Source organism: Mustela lutreola, chromosome 8 (assembly GCF_030435805.1).
Source record: "Mustela lutreola isolate mMusLut2 chromosome 8, mMusLut2.pri, whole genome shotgun sequence".
In the NCBI taxonomy this organism is placed as follows: domain Eukaryota; kingdom Metazoa; phylum Chordata; class Mammalia; order Carnivora; family Mustelidae; genus Mustela; species Mustela lutreola.
In genome coordinates this window covers 117757415-117778743 of record NC_081297.1, presented here as the reverse complement: position 1 = coordinate 117778743, position 21329 = coordinate 117757415, and the positions used below count along the sequence as shown (strand labels likewise).

General features: G+C 32.7%; 1 protein-coding gene across 3 annotated transcripts in view; it reads right to left on the bottom strand.

Annotated features, from left to right (window-relative positions):
• Positions 1–2228: 2228 nt before the first annotated feature.
• The window catches only part of LRRIQ1 (leucine rich repeats and IQ motif containing 1), a 228833-nt gene continuing 209732 nt past the window's right edge, over positions 2229–21329 (bottom strand). For all 3 annotated transcript variants that reach the window (XM_059186458.1, XM_059186461.1, XM_059186460.1), the window contains 2 exons: positions 21031–21151; positions 2229–3917 (listed from right to left, as the gene is read on the bottom strand). In XM_059186458.1, the coding sequence (XP_059042441.1) occupies positions 3775–3917; positions 21031–21151 (264 nt within the window). In that variant the 3' untranslated portion in view covers positions 2229–3774. The remainder of the gene's footprint in view (positions 3918–21030; positions 21152–21329) is intronic.

The window sequence follows — 21329 nt, the reverse complement described above, 5'->3', positions numbered from 1 at the left end:
ATCTTAAAGTCTAGAACCACAAGTGAGGTTATTTTTCCTTTTTATTTCATAATATTCTCTATGCTTAGCAGAATCAAAGTTTTCTTTTCTGACAAACTAGAATTTTTGCGCCCTGTATTCTGGGGTCACCATATTTTATCTACCATCTCACCAATTATTTTCTGTGTCAATAACACCCTACCTAAGTTACCTCAGAGAAGAGCCTCCAGATCAGTTCTATCCAATATAAATACTATGTTCAATATACATGTAATTACAATTTTTTCTAGCACTTACATTTTAAAAAATACCAAAAAATCAGTAATATATTTTATTAAGCCAAAATACTGTTATTTTAACACAATCAATATAAAATTATTGGGCAATTTTGCATTCTCTTTTCATACTAACTGCTCAAAATCCACTATGCATTTTATATTTACTTCATCTCTTAATTCAGACTAACTGTATTTAAAGTACCAGGTAGCTTACATGTGGCTAGTGGCTAAGGCTGTAGATACCATAGGTCTAGAATACAGTTCTTTAGCTTCTGGAAAGAGGCTTTCTCTGAATCTCACAACCATCAGTGACAAAAACAGCTGCATCTAGGTAAGCAAAGATATCATGGTAGATAATAGATTTCATTCCATAGGGGAAAGACAGAATTACCTCTCCTTTTTGTGATGAGTTAGAAATTAGCCCTGGCAACCATTATTCCAAGGAATAACTTCCCCCCTAAGTTAAAGAGTATTCACTGGATAACCCACTTTCTCCTAGTAGAGTCATGTAAGCCTTAAATTCAGACGGTGAATTGTTTTCTGGGCCTTAAAGATGATAGAAGCTGCATTTGGTAGAAAATATGATAATAAAGGAAATAATAAGGGGGGACCTTACCAACTTATTTTTCTTTTCAAAAAATAAGAAAAAATGTTTCTCTAAAAGAAACTTATTATAGTTCCTTCAACTGTAGCATACTACCAGTAAGATATTGTTAAAATATACCCTACATGTTTAATTCGATTAGTCTGAATTTTGGCTCAATGTTACCTAGACTTTGAGAAAAATGAAAGAATATGAGTAAATTACAAGCAACCAAGAGAAAATCATGACAACGGCCAATTTAATAACAGCATAATCAAAACATGGAACATCCAAAGCTGCTTATGTTGATGATGTGAGGATTTAAAATTAGACAAAGATCTCTTAAAACACCACTATTTATTGTTCATTTGCAATTTTCATGTAAAAACCTTTTAATCCCTGTATGTGCCTTCCAACTTATTCTTTCTGGCTAAAAATGCATTATCCATTGTTTTCTCCAAAAAAGAAAAACTCAAAACTAATTTCCAGGAATCTTTGTGTATTCTCCCTTTTGCCTTTAAGGCAGAGCGTTGCCTTTAACAGTGCTTTGGCTTTTGTTATACTATTCTGACTTTTCTGTTTTTTAATGTGGTGGTTGTACCTTTAATTAATTTATGAGCACAACAAGAAATTAGGCTTCGGAATGCTTCTCAAAATACCTAATGAGCTCTCCTCTAATGCACTATATGCACAAAGATGTTGGCAGTCTGGACCTTGGGAAGATGATACCACCATAAACTAATGTAGTTAACTCTCATATCAAAACGTTCTGGAATCTCCAAACATTGCCCAACACTTCTACCAGTCTTTTTGGGATCAGGGATTCACTTTGCCATTCTCACTGGAAATGCCTGGTAATTGTGATAGCACTGGGGTGAGAGACAGGTAGGAAGGTGACAATTGAGTTGGGAAGGGTTCAGGAAAGACAAAATGTCCTTTGGGGTTGTGCATTTGAACAGTAACATTGCCTAGGTCCATCACTATCAATCCAAAATTCAGTGAGCTAAGCAACAATATAGGCTCATATTTTTGTCTTCCTAAATCTTAAACGACAAATATTTGCCTTAATGTCTCTTCACAAGTGCAAATAAATTAATGTTAAAAATGACGCTTGAGGGACGCCTGGGTGGCTCAGTTGGTTGGACGACTGCCTTCGGCTCAGGTCATGATCCCAGAGTCCTGGGATCGAGTCCCACATCAGGCTCCCAGCTCCATGGGGAGTCTGCTTCTCCCTCTGATTTCTCCTTGCTCATGCTCTCTCTCACTACCTCTCTCTCAATAAATAAATAAAAATCTTTAAAAAAAAAAAAAATGACGCTTGACCTCTGATTTTGCAAATGAACATTTTAAGGTCAGACACAATAAACAAAACTACAAAGAACTTCCAATTTAACACCATAATTAGGAAACTATTTTATTGACATCTTTATCAATCATCACCCACAAATTTAAGAAGCATCAGCACCCATCATCTTCCTCAGAATTAATATCATGAAACAATTACACAAATCACAGAATAAGGAAACTATAGACTAAATTGTTTTTAGGCACTAAAACAGTTTAATCACAAACATTTCACTTTTCATACTAACCTTTCCATTTCATTGATTTGAACATATGAACCATAAAACCCAATCAGTTTCAGTTCTGATGTGGTTTTCTCTTGCAGGGTTCACAATAAGCTGAGATAAAACATTTTCCATCATTACATTTTGCTGGTCTGTGGATGCTCTTAGGAAAAGGACGACATTACAGCATGTTCATAAAGCAACTACACATGGAGCTTATGCTCCGAAGCTCAGTTTCTAGGCCACAACATATGATTCTCTGTTTCTTTTGACTGGCAGCTCAAGGTTCATTAATATTTCTATCTCAATCAAGTTAAAAGAGATTTTTAGGTTTGAAATGCAATAGAGCTCTAAAAGTCGATAGGGGGCATGAACCAAATAAATGCATCTCTAAATCTGCTTAGTCATTTTTAGAAGAAATACTTCAGTAGTGAGTAGGAAAAACAAAGGGAAAAAAAACTAAAGTTTAGTGGATCCTATTACACAGCAACACACTGGGAAGTCACTGGAGAACCTAGCTTGGTGAAAAAAAGCTTGACTCAGGAAAATAAAAATCGTAAGGAGCAGGAGAGGTAAATACAGTATTTTGCACATAGTATTTACTAAGACATCACAGAATATTAACTACAAAATAGTAAGAATTTAATAAAACTAGTCTATAACTAAAATAGATTAATATAAAATTCTAAGATGGAGCTTCGAAAAGAATTTTTAGATAAACTTTGAGGCACCTTTACTAAAATTAAAATGATAGAATACATAACAACATAAATATTTAAACTGATATTTCATTCTACTTTAAACAGAAAGTATATTTTCTTAACTCTAAGATGACTTAAAGTAAAAAAAAAAAAAAAAGAAGGCCATTTTCATTGTTTACTCTAAATATTTTATATATCAATTTATCTTTGAAATATCCAATGATAATAATCTGGTCAAATAAAAATTTATCAATGTATTAATTATTCATTAATACTATGGACAGTGTCAATAAACTATAGTTATATTCTCTTACAATATGTGTATGGTATTACAACTTATTACTGGTAACAAAAAACATCTTTAATACATATGTCATAAAATATTTAAACAAAAGAAGGAATTGGATATGTAAATTCCATTCAAATATTTTAAGTATTAATTCTGGAGGCCATTCCTCATAAACAAAGGGACCATAGCAGAACTGTATGTTATAGATTGGAAATCAGATAACTCCATCAGCAAACAAAATTGTGGAATATGTATAATAATACAAATTAAATACAGTACTCTAAAACCTTGCATTCAATTGGTAACATGACCAGATATCCAGAGATCTCCTGAGAAAAACGTGTGCCATATGTTTTGAATGCTGAAGCTTGAAGAATTAGTTTGAAGTTTTCGCCTTCTTTTTGCCACTTCCCCATCCACCACTGAGTTGTACGGGATTGTCACGGAATGATATACGTTCTTTCTTAGAAGGTCTTGTATTTGTTATCACGGGTGCAAATATTCCCTTAACTGAAAGACCTAGACAGTGATATTAAATGGACACGTTCACTTAACTTGATTCAATCAAGTAGAATTACATTTTAAAGTAAGAAATATATTTGTCAACACACATTTTAGAACTATATGGTGAATTTTTTTAAAAAAGCATACTGAGTTTCCTTTTTGTTTGCAAAATTATCAAAGTTTGGTATAAAGTTCATTTTGTTCAAATAAAAGGAAGTGATTGAAAAAAAATAGATATGTTTTTTTCTACTTACAAATCAAGACTGGTATCTCAAGACTGAGATTATATATCTTCCTAGTTTTTAGATATCTAAATTTGTTTATATTTTCATAGTTTAAATTTTTATCACTGTGCTTTCATAAATGAGTAGGTTATGATTAGTTTTAGAAATAGTTCTTTTGAATTAAGGACTTCTTAAAAAAAAAAAGGAATTCTTGGTAAAACAGAAAACACATTATATCTAGAATCTAAAGATAGTCATGAGTTCTAGTGTGGCTGCATAAAATCCAGTTCTGTGACTCCGAACAGGTTACAACCTTTCTAAGCCTTAGTTTTATAGATGAAGAAAATAATCCATGCACTGCACAATTATTGTGAAGGGTACTGACTTTCTGATTATATTGCAATTGTGGTAAGACCTATGAGAGTGCTTTGTAAACAGGTGCTATAAAATGGAAGAAATTATTATAGTCAACAATTTAGAACTTATCCAGAAAAAAAGAGATAAAAAATTGTTAGAGTCTATAAATAAATAGTTGTTGAAAGAATAGGATGGTGGATTAAGAATATTTTACTCAGCAAGATCCCAAGATGCCGTATTTAAAATGCTATTAAAGAATTATGATCATCTGCTTTAAATCTCCTGAGGATTAAATAAGGCTGGGTCTGTGGGGAAAGGGTTTGAAAAGCAGCAGAGTGAGGAATTTCAGAGCTCCTATAGTACTGTCATGAGGCAAGCTTCAAACCACATCACTCTCCATTGTGATGCTATTGTGCTTTAAATAAGTTTAGGAGGAGAAATATCTAATTTTTTTTTAAAAAATTACTGCTTTTCCAACTAAAACTTAAGATATATTTTTTTAAATGTCTAAATAGAAAGGTTAGGAAACATTAGATCGTTTGTGGAAATTTGCCTTAATTTCAAATTTGGTGCAGCATGATGATAAATATTGATTATAAAACCCATTTTATATTTAAAAAGCCCTTTTAAAACTGTACTTCTTTGAAGGTATGTGCTATGGTGAGTGCTGTGAATCGTGTTAAGACTGATGATTCACAGACCTGTACCTCTGGGGTAAATAATATATGTTAATTAAAAAAACACTATACTTCTTTTTGGATTTTTATTCTAAAACTGTGAAAACAAAGGCAAGGTAGTTAATGCACTTCTATAAAGGTAGCATACTTTATTTTTAGTCTACAAAAAGAATATAGTGAAAGGCAGGGGAAAAAGCTATCAATTTAAGAGGGGGTATGCTAGACAGAAAGTAATATCTAGGGATCCAGGCTCAACTCTGTAATGGAGTTAGAGACAGAACATAGCTCAGGAGTTTAGAGACCTTCATAACTGGCACTTACAGGCAGTCAAAGACAGAGGGATGAAAACTATGCCAGGTAAACTTGGCTTCCAAGTGCTGGCCAGAATTAGCCTGCATGAAGCTACTCCCTGTAATCAGGCAGAGTACTTTGCAAAAATGCGTGAACTCTTTCAAGCAACAGGAATATTACTAATTCAGAAAAGCAAGAATTTCCATTTTTTAAAGAATTTCCTAATGATAAAATAGTGGCCTAAAAAAATGTAAGAAAGTCTCCTAAAAACTTATCATCTTTCTACCTGCTAGTTACAGATAGAAAATGTATTTTTTTTTCCCAAATAACAGAATGGAAAGTCTTCTTGTTCTATTTTGGAAAACAACAACAGTAAAAGCAAACCCTCACCTTGCCCCAGCAGTAAAAATTCTTTAATGAATAAACTCTTTCCTGGGTAGTAAGTATGTATGCAGCAGAACACATGATTCGGGGAAAAAGCTGAGGTTGAAGACCTCAGGGAGGTTTGAGAACTGAAGAACTACTGGGACACATTTAGACCTCAGGTATATTTATTTAAGACAAAAACAAAAAAAGTAATCAGATTTCTACAAATGGCTGACACAAATGTTTTCTTACAATAGAGAAAGCTAAATCAAGTTCCTTGCAAACATTAACCAAGATAATATGTACAAGTATGCACTCTAAAATATAATCCAATCATATAGTTCATTATTGGTTAATATTTTCTATGAAAGTTATCTTAATAGTATAAAGATGTATTATTTAGGCCTTTACTCTTAATATAAGCTTTTTTTTTTTTAAGATTTTATTTATTTATTTGACAGAGAGAGATCACAAGTAGGCAGAGAGGCAGGCAGAGAGAGAAGAGGAAGCAGGCTCCCCACTGAGCAGAGAGCCGGACACGGGGCTCGATCCCAGGTCCCTGGGACCACGACGTGAGCCGGAGGCAGAGGCTTTAAACCGCTGAGCCACCCAGGCAGCCCAATATAAGCTTTTTTTCAAAGATGGCAAATAATATGTAAGGAGGGAGAGAGACACTTTCTGTACAAAGTATTGGAATATTTATAATTTCATACACTTCTAAAATAATTATATCAAAATGAAATAAATTGAATTGCATTAAAACATGGCTTTTACCAAATTCCCATTCTTAACAGTGTTTCTGCATTCTAAAGGATTTTTCTTTTGGCTACATATTTACTGTATGGTACAAGTTTTCTTCCTAATATTGCTCTGCTGTCTCTGTTTTTGAAGCTGTTGATGGGTCTTCAAGTCTTTTTGTACTTTTCTACAATGTAACCCTATATTTAAAGGGCATTTAAAGGACATTTAAAGCTTATAAATTTTTCATTGTTTAGTGTGCCCCCTTCAGCAAATAATTTATCACATACATATTGTGTGATATTTTAAAACACTTTTATAGTAATTTTGAAGTATATTTTCAGTGGAATGAAAATGCTAAAAGAAATTAGTCTTTAAAATTACATAAATACTTACGCATACATATACTTTAAAAAATATATTTTGATGAGATTAAAAGCTTTCATTTTATTATTTTGTTACTTGTACAAAAATAATTTGGGCAGTAATCAATATAGCTTATTCTCACATTGCATTTAGTGAGACTCTTCATCTTGTCATATAAATTCTTGAACCACCAAATACATGGAACATAAATCAAGGAGTAAAACAACATGTTTATAAAGGAACCACATATTGGCATTTATTGTAAAGCTATTATTACCTTGTCCTCTAACTACTCTAGAAATGGAAAAAAAGAAAATAAAGAAGCAATTTAATACAGTCAATGTATAATCATTCTAAAATTACTTACCCCCATGAAAATACAATAGCGAGAGAATCTTGCCTCAAAAAATTGACATTAGAGCTAGACCTACTGATGGGCTCCTGGAATAAAAAAATGACTAAAGGACCTTTAACAGTTTTTGTCTCTTTCCTGCAACATTATTGTTATAGATTTTATATTTCTTTAACAACAGTCTGCTGCATATTTGCAGGTGATCATACAAATTATCCAATCCATTTCTTACATATATGCTGAAAGTATGTCTTGATAAGTATACTCTATCTTCCAATAAGTCACTTCTTTGCCACATAATCTGTGTTCTGCTACAGATTTGTTCTGGTCCTTTAAAAATTTTTTTTGGTTAAATCCTTGGTTCTTTAACAAATGTCAAGGTCTATATATGCTGTGTTTTGATAAGTAATTTAATATGTAAAATGCTTTGAATGACTCTTCTGGTATGTATAAAAAAAACTTCGTTAAACCGGTCAAAATAGAAATTTCATGATGTATAGTAATACGTCATTGGATTTTCATCAATACACCCAACACTGTGTGTCTGGATATAGAAATCCTTTCAAAGTCCTTCCCATATTGTACTGCTTAACAGCAGATACAGCACAAGTAAAGCATGGAGAAAAAAAAATTTAGCATTTTAATGAAAGTGACCAGAACAAATTTTTAGCAGCAAAGCGTTTACATCACTTTAAGTGCTATGAATGAGTTACACTGGGTAAGTTTGAGGTTGAAGTAGTTACCACAGTGTTCAAATAACAGTTGCTTCTTAAGGTCATTGCTATGTCCAACCTTGAATTACAATGACCACTTACAGTAAACTTCAGTTAGTTTAAAGTCTAATGCTAAGAATGAAAACAAAACAAATAACAAGTTTTCTGTATTATATTCAGATTTCCTCAATAAATCATGGCGATTTTGCTTGTTTCTCAAATTGTTTTCAAGCTTTTTCAGTGACTATAATTTTTTTCTATAACTTATAAAACTATTAATAAAATTTCTGTTTCTCAATATTTCAATTGGACAATGACACTTACAATTATTCATCCTACCCAATATTTAAGTGACACATATGTCACAAAGAAAATCAGTTAAATCTGGTACATTTGATAGAAAATAACCACATTATTTGTTATTATTGGTAAAAATCATGATGCCTACTATTTCTAAATCAGACATATATAATTTTCCTTGGCTATATGTATTTATTAAAAAACAGTTCTTAATGAGCATAGAAGCTAGTACATATCAAATAGAGTGAGGAATTTTATTTTGATAGATACTGTATAGACTTTTACTTTTGTATTTTGCCTATTTCTTAATTTTGTAGTAGCTATGCTTCATATTTGATCTAGAATTTTTAAGTCCTCCTTATTGTACACACTGTCTGCCCAGGTTTCACTATTTGTAACACACTATTGTGTTGATTTCTTCTTGAAGATACCTTGTGGCTGTCTATACACACACAAAGATGGATACAATGTGCTAAATATATTGTCTTATTTCTATAACTTCTGTGGTTCTCATACTAATATTGTTCAATATTATCTTTTTCTAGAGGAATGTTTTTGAGTGATTTATTTTTGGTTGTAAAATACAAATAGATTTTGTGATCTTTTTTTCAGAACTGGGTTTGCTTTCTGACAGTTTTCTAAACTGGGTTTACTCTTCTTTCCATTGTAACTATTCTATGTAACTTTGATTAATGCAACTTTATGGCTTCCTACTACACTAGTAGATACTGAGTGTTTAAATTTCTAAACTGACTAGGAATTAAAAATTGTAACTCATTGAGGACTTAACAATTTAAAAGTTACCCAACTATCCACTTTCTACTGCACACTGTTTCTTCTAAAAATCTTCTATAAGTCATATTGACAAGGGACATATGATTGGACATATGACAAGGGACAAATTGACTCTTGTCAATTCAGGTAAGGTCTATTCCCAACTCCTTTAATAGTTCTTTTTATTGCTCTCTTCAGGACTTTATTCAATTTTATTATATTTACTACCAAGTGTCCATGGTTCTTTGTAATTAAAGAACAATGGCATAAATGATGCTAATAATTGAGAGTAATTTCTACCCTTAATTGATATGTATACTCCTTTGAAATAACCTACTTCTTATGTAACACTGTGTTTTAGTTTCTAATAATCTTTTCTTACCTCTCACTTTTTCATGTTAATTAATTTGGCCAAAGTAAACTTTTAGCAAGAATATGCATTTTAGGGGCACCTGGGGGCCTCAGTGGGTTACAACCTCTGCCTTTGGCTCCCATCATGATCTCAGTGTCCTGGGATTGAGTCCTGCATCAGGCTCTCTGCTGGGTGGGGAGCCTGCTTCCTCCTCTCTCCCTCTCTGCCTGCCTCTCTGCCTACTTGTGATCTCTGTCAAACAAATAAATAAAATATTTTTTAAAAATGTATTTTAAGTAAATCTTCAAATGTTTATCAGTAAGCAGTTATCCTTTGGAATTTAAACCTTTAAAACCCAAATCAGGGACGCCTGGGTGGCTCAGTTGGTTGGACGACTGCCTTCGGCTCAGGTCATGATCCTGGAGTCCTGGGATCGAGTCCCGCATCAGGCTCCCAGCTCCATGGGGAGTCTGCTTCTCTCTCTGACCTTCTCCTCGCTCATGCTCTCTCTCACTGTCTCTCTCTCAAATAAATAAATAAAATATTTAAAAAAAAAAAATAAAACCCAAATCAGATTTTTGAGATCACTTGGGGTTTTTGAAAGTTTTATTTAAAATCTTTGTTTTAGGGGCAGCCGGGTGGCTCAAATGGTTAAGTGTCCGACTCCTGATTTTGGCTCAGGTCATAATCTCAGGGTCCTGGGATCCAGCCCCACCTAGGGCTTGGCACTCAGCAGGGAGTCTGCTTGGATTCTCTCCCTCTCCCTCTGCCCTTCCACCCTGCCCCCTTACAGAGCTCTCTCACTCTCTCTCAAATAAATAAATAAATCTTAACATTGTCCTTTTATTTACACAGTCATTCAACATGTCTTTATTTAGTGCCCACTATATAGCACGCACTGTTCTCTTCTGTCTTACAATGGACCTTCCCTGTCAATTTTCTTCCATGTGCCAAATCATATTAGTAACTATCACACTGTAGCTGCTTTCCATTTCACTCTATTCTAATAATTTCATCTTTACAGTCCTCATATGGAACTTGTATAAAACAAATACTTATTTCCACATTCCCAGATAGTGAAGACTTGTGGATAGAATTCCCAAAAACTCTTCATGGAAACTTTCATTATCCCTTTTCATGCTTATTAGTTCTTAGCAGGGAGACATTTGGCAATAATAAACATGACTAGCCTGAGGATTTATTGTATTATGGCACTTCAGTTTCATCCATTTGACAAATGCATTTCACATTTGACCATACCCATTTATTTACTCACCAATTTAGCTAGTGTAAGAAATTGGTTTGAAAGCAACAACAATAACAACTCCCCCCGCCCCAAATTCAGAGTATCGCAGTTTATTTTAAAAAAGGAAATGAACATGAAGGAAAGGCATAAGTACTAGAATAGTACAGTTAGAAACATGATGCTTTAATCTAATATCAATAGAGCATACATGGATCCTGTCCTCAAAAATATTAAAAATGTTTTTTTAATTTGTTTTTTTACAACAAATAAATGTAATTGACATTATGTACAACTAGTTTTCTCACACAAGTAGAGTTGAAATTTGTCATTCTCTGGATAATGTCAGATGCTGGTAAAACTACTGTTTTAGATCTGTAAACACTGTTCTGTGGTTACTAACTGTGTAACTGTGGAATCTTTGTTGACTGTTTCATTAAATTGTCTTAGGTTTGGAAATACTCAGTACCAAGCTGTTGAAGGACATTCAATCAACAGTTATTTATTATGTGCGTACTTTGTACTAGACTTTTAATACATATGTATTAGATGATCACCAACCATGTAAATACGGTCTTGGTATAATTGAATTTGATTATCTAGTTCAGGTTGTGGCAATGTTTTAAGAGTTAAAGTGTTGAAGTGTTTGATTTATTGTCAAAGTTCAGGAACAACAACAACAAAAAAGACCTATCAAATTTGAATTTTTAAAGCTTCTGTCAAAAAATTGAGACCAAGAAAAGTCAGAGTTAATGGTTTAAGCAATAATAAAAAGAGCCTTAAAATTTACAACTTTATATTGTTAGAGACCAACTCTTGCTGAACAAAAATTTTTAAAAATTCTATGTGATATAGCTCTAGCTTTTTTATTGACATATTACTTTAAAGCTAACACTTCAGATTAAAAAGAAAAGAAGAAGAAGATAAGCAAATCCAGATTTTGTATATAGAACCAAAAAAGCTTAACTTGGTCATAATTGTTTATAAAGTCTTATCTTCACCTTCTTTTTATCTGGAAAATATATATCATCTATAGTGGGATGGAAGTTTGAATAATTTAAATGGGCAATATGATAGTTTTAAGTTCTTTTACAATGAATTTTTGCAATAATCAGCATAGACAGTGGTATCATGGAATTATTTTATTAAAGATTTTGTAGATAGAACACTATCACTTATACCATTTTGTATAGCAGATAATTAAAAGTGCACATATTTAACAGCTCTTCATTATGCATTTAGCCTAATAAATTTTTTTGCTTGAGGAAAGTTATATTACTTTTTCTTCTCAAAATTATTATGAGTATTAGGTAGCCAATGTGAGATGCATATCTGTTTTTTTAATGCCTTGGAATGGAAAAAACTGTTCATTACCTGGAAATAAGGTCTATGAAACTAAAAATGAATAAAATGTATCAATGAAAAACAATATGACTTCATTTTCTGTAAGTGAGGAAATACAAGAGAAAGATATTTCTATACATGTATCCATATCTATGCCCACCTATATTTTTATATGATTTCATAAACCCTAACATGCTTTTTAAATTTAAGAATTACTGAAAGTTTTTTAAGACTTTCTTATCCTTTACTTATGCTACTGTCTCTCTGTTTACCCCTCAAGGCATTGTAGATGAGTTGTTACCAGAAGTTTTGAAGTTGCTCAAAGAATACTCCCATATTTGAGTTTTTTTTGGCTTTACATGAATACATAAGTTAATAAAGTAATATTAATGAGTAGTGTCTCCTTTGAACTTAGCAAAATTTGATATGGAATACTAGAGACTACATTTTTTTTTCAAGATAGTATATGAAGAAATATATCACAATGATATAAGTATCTAGATTTTTTTAAAGGCCAGGTGCAAGTAAAACCAACATGCTAATTAATGGACAATTGAACCAAAACTCATTTTATCTTTTTATGTATAGTTTCAGCTTATGCTGAAAAATATACAAATATGTACATGATTAAATGTAACTTTTACTCACCTTTGACCACTCTATGTGACAGAAAATAAGTTACGTGTAAAACATTTCTAGACATCCAGTGAGAAAATTCAGATTTGTAAATTTAAGTGACACAATGTAAGGGATCAGTAGGAAGTAGCAGAGCTGTCAAAGACGTCAAAATGCGAATTAGAGAAGAAGATGTGGTATATACTACAATGGAATATTACTCAGCCATAAAAAAGAATGAAACCTTGCCATTTGCAATGATGTGGATGGAGCTAGAGAGTATTATGCTAAGTGAAATAAGTCAGAGAAAGACAAATACCACATGATTTTATTCATATGTGGGATTTAACCTACACTTTTTAAAACATTTGCTATATTAAGTATAATTCTAAGGTAGAGAGGCTGACCTGCATTTTTAAAAAGTTCAGAATTTTGATATTTAATTTGAATTGAATTAAATTTGAAATTATACCTATAAAATAGCATCCTACCTAATATATATTAAGTACTCAATAAATGTTCATTGACTAAGACTGCCACAAATCACTTCCAAGGTACAATTCATTCAGAGTTAAAATATTATTAATATTAACCTCATCTTCAAAAACAGAACCCTTAAAACAAAGATACTGCCTCTTTCCTTCTAGTTATGGACTATAAATATACTAGAGATATCTTCAAAACATACTTCAGAAGGGACTATAACCCTGGTTCTCTCATATTCTGCATGAAAACAATCAGATTTAAAAGCAAGACCACCCTTCACAAAGTCTTATAAATGAAAAAATTGAAATTTTTCCTATAAAGGACAGCTGCCTAACATGTTATTCCTTTGTTTTTCCTATCATAACATTTTACATTGGTACAAAACATCATAGATTTTATTAATTACTTTCAGGATAACCTATTCATTAAATTTTCTTGTAGCTGTATGTCTATACCTAGTTTCCTCTTTAGTGTCTTCAATATTAAATTTACAAACAACTTATTTCTAAAAAGTAAATATCTAGCTAAGGATTAAGCTAAAAATCATTTCCAAGTATATCCTATGAAATGCTGTCCGCGTCCTTATTAGGAATTTTTTTTTGTCTTTTCTCACATTAAAAAAAAAAAAAAAAAAAAAAAAAAAAAAGGTAGTACGACATCAAGATACCCGCTACTAAGTATTTATAGCACAATATCCTTAAGCCAAATTTTTACAATGGGCATGTTGAGTTTCAGAATCACTTCTAGCTTTTTAAGACTCAACTTGACTTTATGAAATAGCTGTCATTTCTTATAAATGATGGGGTTTTCTGATCTTTCTTGGAAAACATTCAAAGGAAAACATTTTTTTTCCATCTCAGTTGAGTATTCTTAGCTAAACTAATAGGGACAATTTGACAACATTTGAAGTCAGAGTCATAAGTATTATGGTGTGGAGAAAATTTGCAGTCGCAAACATGATTTTCATACTCTAAAATACCAGAAATAATAGCTTTTGTTGTTTTTTAATTGGGAAATTGTCACAAAATTTTATCATTCTATTTGTGAAATTATGGAATTCTAAAGCTATCAGGACTGTTGGGTCTCCTTTATATTTGTTTTTTCTTTTTCCATCTTTTTTCACGTGAGGGCAAAAATACATAAGAATATATTTATCTAATTTTTCGTAATATTTTCTAAATGGGCAAACCGAACCTGAAATATCTCATCCAAGCTCACAAAAACAAAAGTGTGAGAAATGGAATTCAGATTCAGATCTGGCCTACTCCAAATTTCTTTCCTTTATTCCAGGCTGCCTTTTACCTACTAGATTTACAAAGGAGTTGTAAAGGACTTAACTGAGGTCACAATCTGGTAAGGAGCCACAACAGGATTCGAAGTCTGTTTCCCTGTCTCTTCACATATACTCTTATTAATGCCACATTCTCTCTCACGGTGTTTAAAAATGTAACTGGCATATTAATGATTTTTTACTCTGGACTTCATCCTTCTAGTTTAGCAAGGGCTATGTTACACTTTATTAAAGTGCCTGGGGTGCCTGGGTGGCTCTGTTGGTTCAGGGTCAGACTCTTGGTTTCTACTCTGCTTGTGATCTCATGGGTGGTGAGATGGAGCCCCACATGGGGGTCTGCCCCTTAGCAAGGAGTCTGTCTGCTTCAAGATTCTCTTCCTCTGTCCCTCCCCCATGGTCTCTCTCTCTCTCTCTCAAAATAAATAAAAAGTCTTAAAAAAAAAATAAAGTCTTTCCTTAGTTAATTATTTTCCCTAGTTAATGACATAGTTTTACAGGCTGGAAGTAGCCTCTAAAATTTAGCAGAAAGAAAAAAAGAAGGATGGAATGACATTCTCTTAACAACTTGAGGTCTTCTTATGCTTTTCCTCAATTCTTCTCAATTGTGAAAATTTTTTACAATTTTCCTCACCCAAGCATGTTTCCTAGCCTAAGATGCCATGAGTAAAATAATACTAGGCCTTAATTTGGTCCAAGCCAAATTAAGAGATTGTTTTAAAGAGAACAGTGAGTCCAATTTTCTTTTGTAAAGATGTTTTAGATACATATAAAATATATAAAATTCACACAATTATATATGATACATTTGCATATATATGTGTACATATATAATTATATATAATAATTTATATCCTATAATTAATAAAATATAGATAATTTATATACCTATATAAGTTATTATATTCAGAAAGTAGTAATTTAGTGCATGCATATATGTCCATTATCAATTTAAAAGCAATGAATACAACTTTCATTATGTTTTGTGATAAAAGAATTTAAGCATTTCTCCTTTAAAGTGAGAAAAAATGTTACGCTTTCTCAATAGAGGGTGCTGAAGGAGCACTGCTAGAAGAAGGGTTTTGTAATTTCTGGCATAGATGGGGATGGAGTTGGCCTTGTGGGTTCAGGACCTCTGATGCAGCCTTCCTGAGCCACTGTCCCAGAACATGATTCCTCTACAACCCCCTAGCTTCATCTGAGCAATAATCGGCATGCTCTCCTCTCCAAAGGGAAATCGAAGGGAAACCACCTTCTGCCTTATCAGTACCATTCTCCTTGCATGCCTATGCTCCCATTTGCTCATTACTTACTTCCCCTCCCCTATTCCAGAGAATTGCCTATTGTTTGCGCAGTAACTCCAGACCAGCTTTGGTCTAGCCAAACCAGGGGACTTGTCTGCTATCTGGTGGCTGAACCATACCTTCTCCAATGAAGTCTGAACCCCTTCCAAGTTTTTCCTTCCTTGGGTGCTCTCCCTCAGCCCTAGGGTACCATATATTTCTTTATATTTCATAGCCGAAATCGATAATACTTCAGTACAGATAATAAGACTTAAACTTTCCCTGTTTAACCTACTGTATGATAGCTGTCTTCTGACTGGACCCAGACTGTTATAGCATATGTTTATATAAATCATAAACTCCATGAAGGCCAGAGATATACATGCACTCTCTCACCTGTGTGATGCACTGAGACTTCAAGAGCTCTCATAAATATTTTTGATTGAACAGATGACAGGATTTGCTTCAAGTCAGTTGGATCCATGGGAATCTGAATCTCATGATCGGTTGTTTGAAAGACTTACTTGCAAGAGAATCCTTAGTGTTTGGATAGCTTGTACGTACCAGGATCAGGTGCTCTTAGAAGCTTTGGCAGATACTGTTGAGGTCTACCAAACAGTTAATCTTTTACTCCCCTTTGTCAGAACAGCCTGCCTCTTGCTATGGAGTAGTAAAATGTCAAATACTCTCTTTCTAGCACTTATCTGACATTTCCTGCTTCACAGTGGAGCATATTCATTCATTCATTCATTCAGTTAGTCAGTCGGTCAGTCAGTCAGTCATCCATCCATTAATTCATTCATTACATACATATTATGGGCCTGCATGCCAGGGAGCTGTTCTAGGTACCTAGGATTCTACATTAAATTCCCTGCCCTCCTGGAACACACACATGCTAGCAGGGGAGAAGGAGAATAAACAATAAACATAAAAAAAATCATTATGATACTGCTGTGGCCAATAAAATCTGGAAGGAAATCTGATTAGTACTGCTGAGAGAGATTTTTGTCCCTGCAAGAGACCAAGCCCTTCAAAATTCTACTTTACTTTCAAGCTTACCTGAAACTAGGTTTCATCTTTAATTAAATCTTAGTTTGTGTCACTTCAGTGTATACAAGCTCTGGTCCAGACGTACTATTCAATGTTCAACAAACATATATTCATATTTTATCCTTTGCTTTTGTTAAGATGGCTTTCTTCTACTTCTTTCCTTACTTACATCCCAAATGTCATTCCAGGTACAAATCAAATATTTTTCCTCTGAGAAGCCTTTCTCATGCACTTTAACTACATTAGCCACTTTGCTTGTAAAATAAATACATTTTTATATACTCAGAAAACTTAGTACCATATTAAAAGGCATTATATTCAAGAGAATTTAGATACACTTAAAGAAAAATTGACTTTGGGCTGATTATGCACTATTACAGGAGTACTGTAGATTCTCAATCCCTTGCTAACTCTGGAAATGTAGTACGTCCTAGAATATGCAGAAATTATTGGAAGGAGACAACTGGGAACCTAAACTAGGTATATAGTGAGCAGTGATCATTTAGTAAATGTGTAAGAACTACATTAATTATGTTCTATTGTTACAGTTAAGCTATTATATGTTAGTGCATGGAAGAAAGATAGCACTGGCTTTGGGATAAGAAAACATAGGTTCAAGTTGGGGCTTTTCCTTGCTAAATTTTTTGGGCCAAAGGCAGAGTAAATAAATTCTTGAGTCTTATTTATATTAGCTGTCAAAGAAAAATAATTAGTATAAATAAGAAAAGCTCATTAAAATAAATGTGTAAAGCTATAAATTACTATAGCAGTAAAATATTATTATTATTATTATTATGCATCCTTTAAGTATAAAATGGAAAAATTAGTTGAGAAAACCAAGTCATTTAAGGAAATCAAATATTTTGTCTAAATATTGTCTAAATGAGGAATTTATTTGTATACTCATTTTGTAAATGCATTTTAAAAATAAGAATGTGACCTCTTCTAACTTTTAGATTAGAAGGCCATATAGCAGAAGACTGTCTTGGCCTTTTATAAGAAAGCAGAAAGACCTAAAAGAAAAGGAAGAGAACTTAGGAAATTCTCTAAGACAATTTTGCTTGAGATGACTGGCATGATGCTGAAAGTATGCTGTTCTGGTGTTATCTGACACACAGAGAAGACAGACCATTCTACTTTATAGTTGTTTAAAATTATGCAACAGCAACATAAAACATACAATAAAAATAATATAAACAAGTACTTATTATATTCTAGGCAATATATCACATACTTTATCTATATATATTTTTTCTTTATCTATATTTTCACTCATTTCTTCCTCACCCAAACTCAATGAGATAGACATTATTATCCTTTTTCCCAAGTTAGCTTGTTCTTAGAGTTAAGGTCACACAACTTATGTGTGATAAAGGAACTGAGAGTTTAAACCTGACTTTATCTGATTCTATAGAATACCTGATAAAAATATTATAACAATAGAGAAAGAGAAATATCTAGAAAAGTTCAAAGGTCAAAAGAGTTTTATAGCTGCATCCCATAAACTACTTTCTAGATTTGGCTTGAAAAGCTAAAAGAAATACTTTAGTTTTAATAAGGTGACAAGTTTTTTAAGAGAGAGAAAAAGCTGGAGGAAAAAGAGCTTTCAAAATACCAAAGCTGTACAGGGTTGGCCCAGGGCCATGGAGGCCTAGGAACCAAGGACATTGATGGTTGAAGTTTTCTGTGGATAATAGGCTACCCAAAGTTTTTTAGTTAAGTAACTATTAAGAGTAGGTTTCTTATAAGGTGAGCTAGGTAGGCCATGTACCTAGATAGTAGTGACTTTAATATCTTACTTCAAATTATTCTTCTTTATGCCTGTGCGTAAGTGGCAATTACAAAGACTATTAAGTACCTGTTTTGTGCCAGATATTGTTTTAAATGCTCAACATTTTATCCCAACAACAACTCTTCAAGGTAGGTACAGTACTTGACTTAGCATTCCTGTTTTAAGGATGAGGAAATTGTCATGGTACAAGTCCAAGCAAACTGATGTCAGGGCCCACACTTTACCATTATATTTATATAGATGTTGTAGTAAACTAGTAACTATAATAATACAGTAAGTGATATTTTATTCATAATCATTCTTTTATTGGATAAAGACTCTATTTTTCTAAAATGGTTTATCTTAAAATGTCACTTAGTGAGCAGATTTAATGATTAGTAGTGTTTGTTATAATGTCATTTAGTGACAACCAGTTGGAATCAGTGAAGATAACCATATTAGAGTTCCTTAGAGAATGTGTTGTTGAATCACTATATTGTATGTCTGAAACTAATATAAAACTCTGTGGTAATTATACTGGAATTAAAATTTAAAAAGAAAATAAGACTATTTAAAATATTAATTCCATATAATCTTGTATTCTCTAAAATCTGTAATTTGATATCACGTAAGTGAGAGATAAAGCTTGTACATTTTAGCATGGTTGCTGATTTATTGAGCTATTGATTTTTTTTTAAAGAGTTTATTTATTTATTTGACAGACAGCACAAGAAGGCAGAGAGGCAGGCAGAGAGAGAAGAGGAAGCAGGCTCCCTGCTGAGCAGAGAGCCCAATGTGGGGCTCTATCCCAGGACCCTGACATCATGACCTGAGCCAAAGGCAGAGGCTTAACCCACTGAGCCACCCAGGTGCCCCTGAGCTGTTGATGTTTTAATAGTCATATGATACATTATATATAGAAGCTTTGATATTCTGTAATGTGACAAGGCAATTCCTTTGTTTTATACAGTGCTCCAAAGTGGTATGAGTTCATAATATACAATTCTTAAAATGGAAATAACATTATTCATTATTATGTGTAACAGAGCTTGACCACTTCTGAATATAATATATATTTTAAAAGTTGATATAATCAACAAATTATATAATAATGCAAAAATTTTATATTAGATCAATAATTAGTGAATTAACCTAAAACATAAAATGTTTCTCTTAACCATATTGACTAGGGCAAACTTTTGTGATCAGATTCTGTAACCAAGTAAAGAAAATTCAAGCATTCTAAGAACTTTGAAGCTTGGAAATATTTTAAAATTAGATATATTAAAATCATTATTTCAAGACCAAATTAAAATTTATCAAAATCACCTGGTATATATTAATGGATTTAAATGACGACTTTTTTAAAAAATTTTATTTATTTATTTGACAGAGAGAGAGATCACAAGTAGGCAGAGAAGCAGAGAGAGAGGGAAGGAAGCAGGCTCCAGGCAGAGCAGAGAGCCCAATGCGGGGCTCGATCCCAGGACCCTGGAACCATGACCTGAGCCGAAGGCAGAGGCTTTAACCCACTGAGCCACCCAGGCACCCCATGACTAGACTTTAATAATGCCACATGTCTGGATAAAAAGTGAAAGACAATCATTTTTTTAAGTTTTCATTTACCTGCCCCTGGTTGTGCTCTGTCTCTCTCTCTCTGTCAAATAAATAAATACAATCTCAAAAAAAAAAAAAAAAAGTGAGTAATAACATTTTTTTCAAAAAAACCTTAATACCTAGAGCAAAGTGTAAGTTAATATGTGGATTTTTGAGGTTCACTATACTTTGGGGAAAGTTAAAAAAAATATGATAGCAAATAAAAATCTTTTATACTAATATACCAAAACATTTTAGCAGATATTTCAAAATCTCTAGGGTATATGAAGAGTTTGAAAAAATTAGACTCTATTACCACAAGATACAAGTATTTTCAAATGTTTATTTTTTTTTTCAGAGTTAATAACCGCAATGCAATTCTTATTGAAATCATATTAAGGATAATAGTTGTGTGTGACAAGTTTACAAGTGTAAAAAGTCATCATTAATAAATATAAACTGCCATCTACTTAGCAGAAATAGTATTTAAAGCAGGGTTTTGACAGTGTAGTATTATTATCTAAAATCTGCTATTTTAAAAGTTTCCTTTAAAAGTTTAGGTTACCTACAATTAAATCGATGAAAAAAGGCCAAAATATACTAGTTTGATATATAAGTCCAATCCAACTTACAATTAGCCAAAAAGTTCCTGTAGAATTAAATGATCATATGATTCAATATAATTCATGGCTGGTAGGGGAGTAGAACACTGAGTTACAGAATATAATTTTAAAAAATTGATGCTGTTAGTTTTATAGATAATTTAATTTGGTTTATATCAAAAGAAGACATTTAAAGGAAAAAAAAATTCAAACACACACTTTGAGGCAGTTCTGGTTGCTGGCATCCTACCCCTTATCTATAAAAGAATGCTTGTTGGCATTATGTTCCATCAATTCATTTGTGATTTCTAAATTAATTCTGAAGGAAACCACAACTTACTTGAAGATCCTGCTGAGTGTCTGTGTGCCTGATTTTTTTTCTCTCTCTTCACAGACAAAGCACTTCCACTGGTCATGGAAAAAAGGTCTAAATCCGTGTCTTCTCTGCTTACAAGTCTTGCCTGGGAGCAATGGGAGAGAATGTATACAATCATGAAACAAAATATGGCATTTTCTGAATGCAGCTCACATTACCCCAAATAAACAAACAGGCTCTGTCAAACAACCTTCTTCAAAATGATACCACAATCCTTTACTGCTGCCCAGGCAGAACAAATGCACTATGTCAAAGCATTTTTT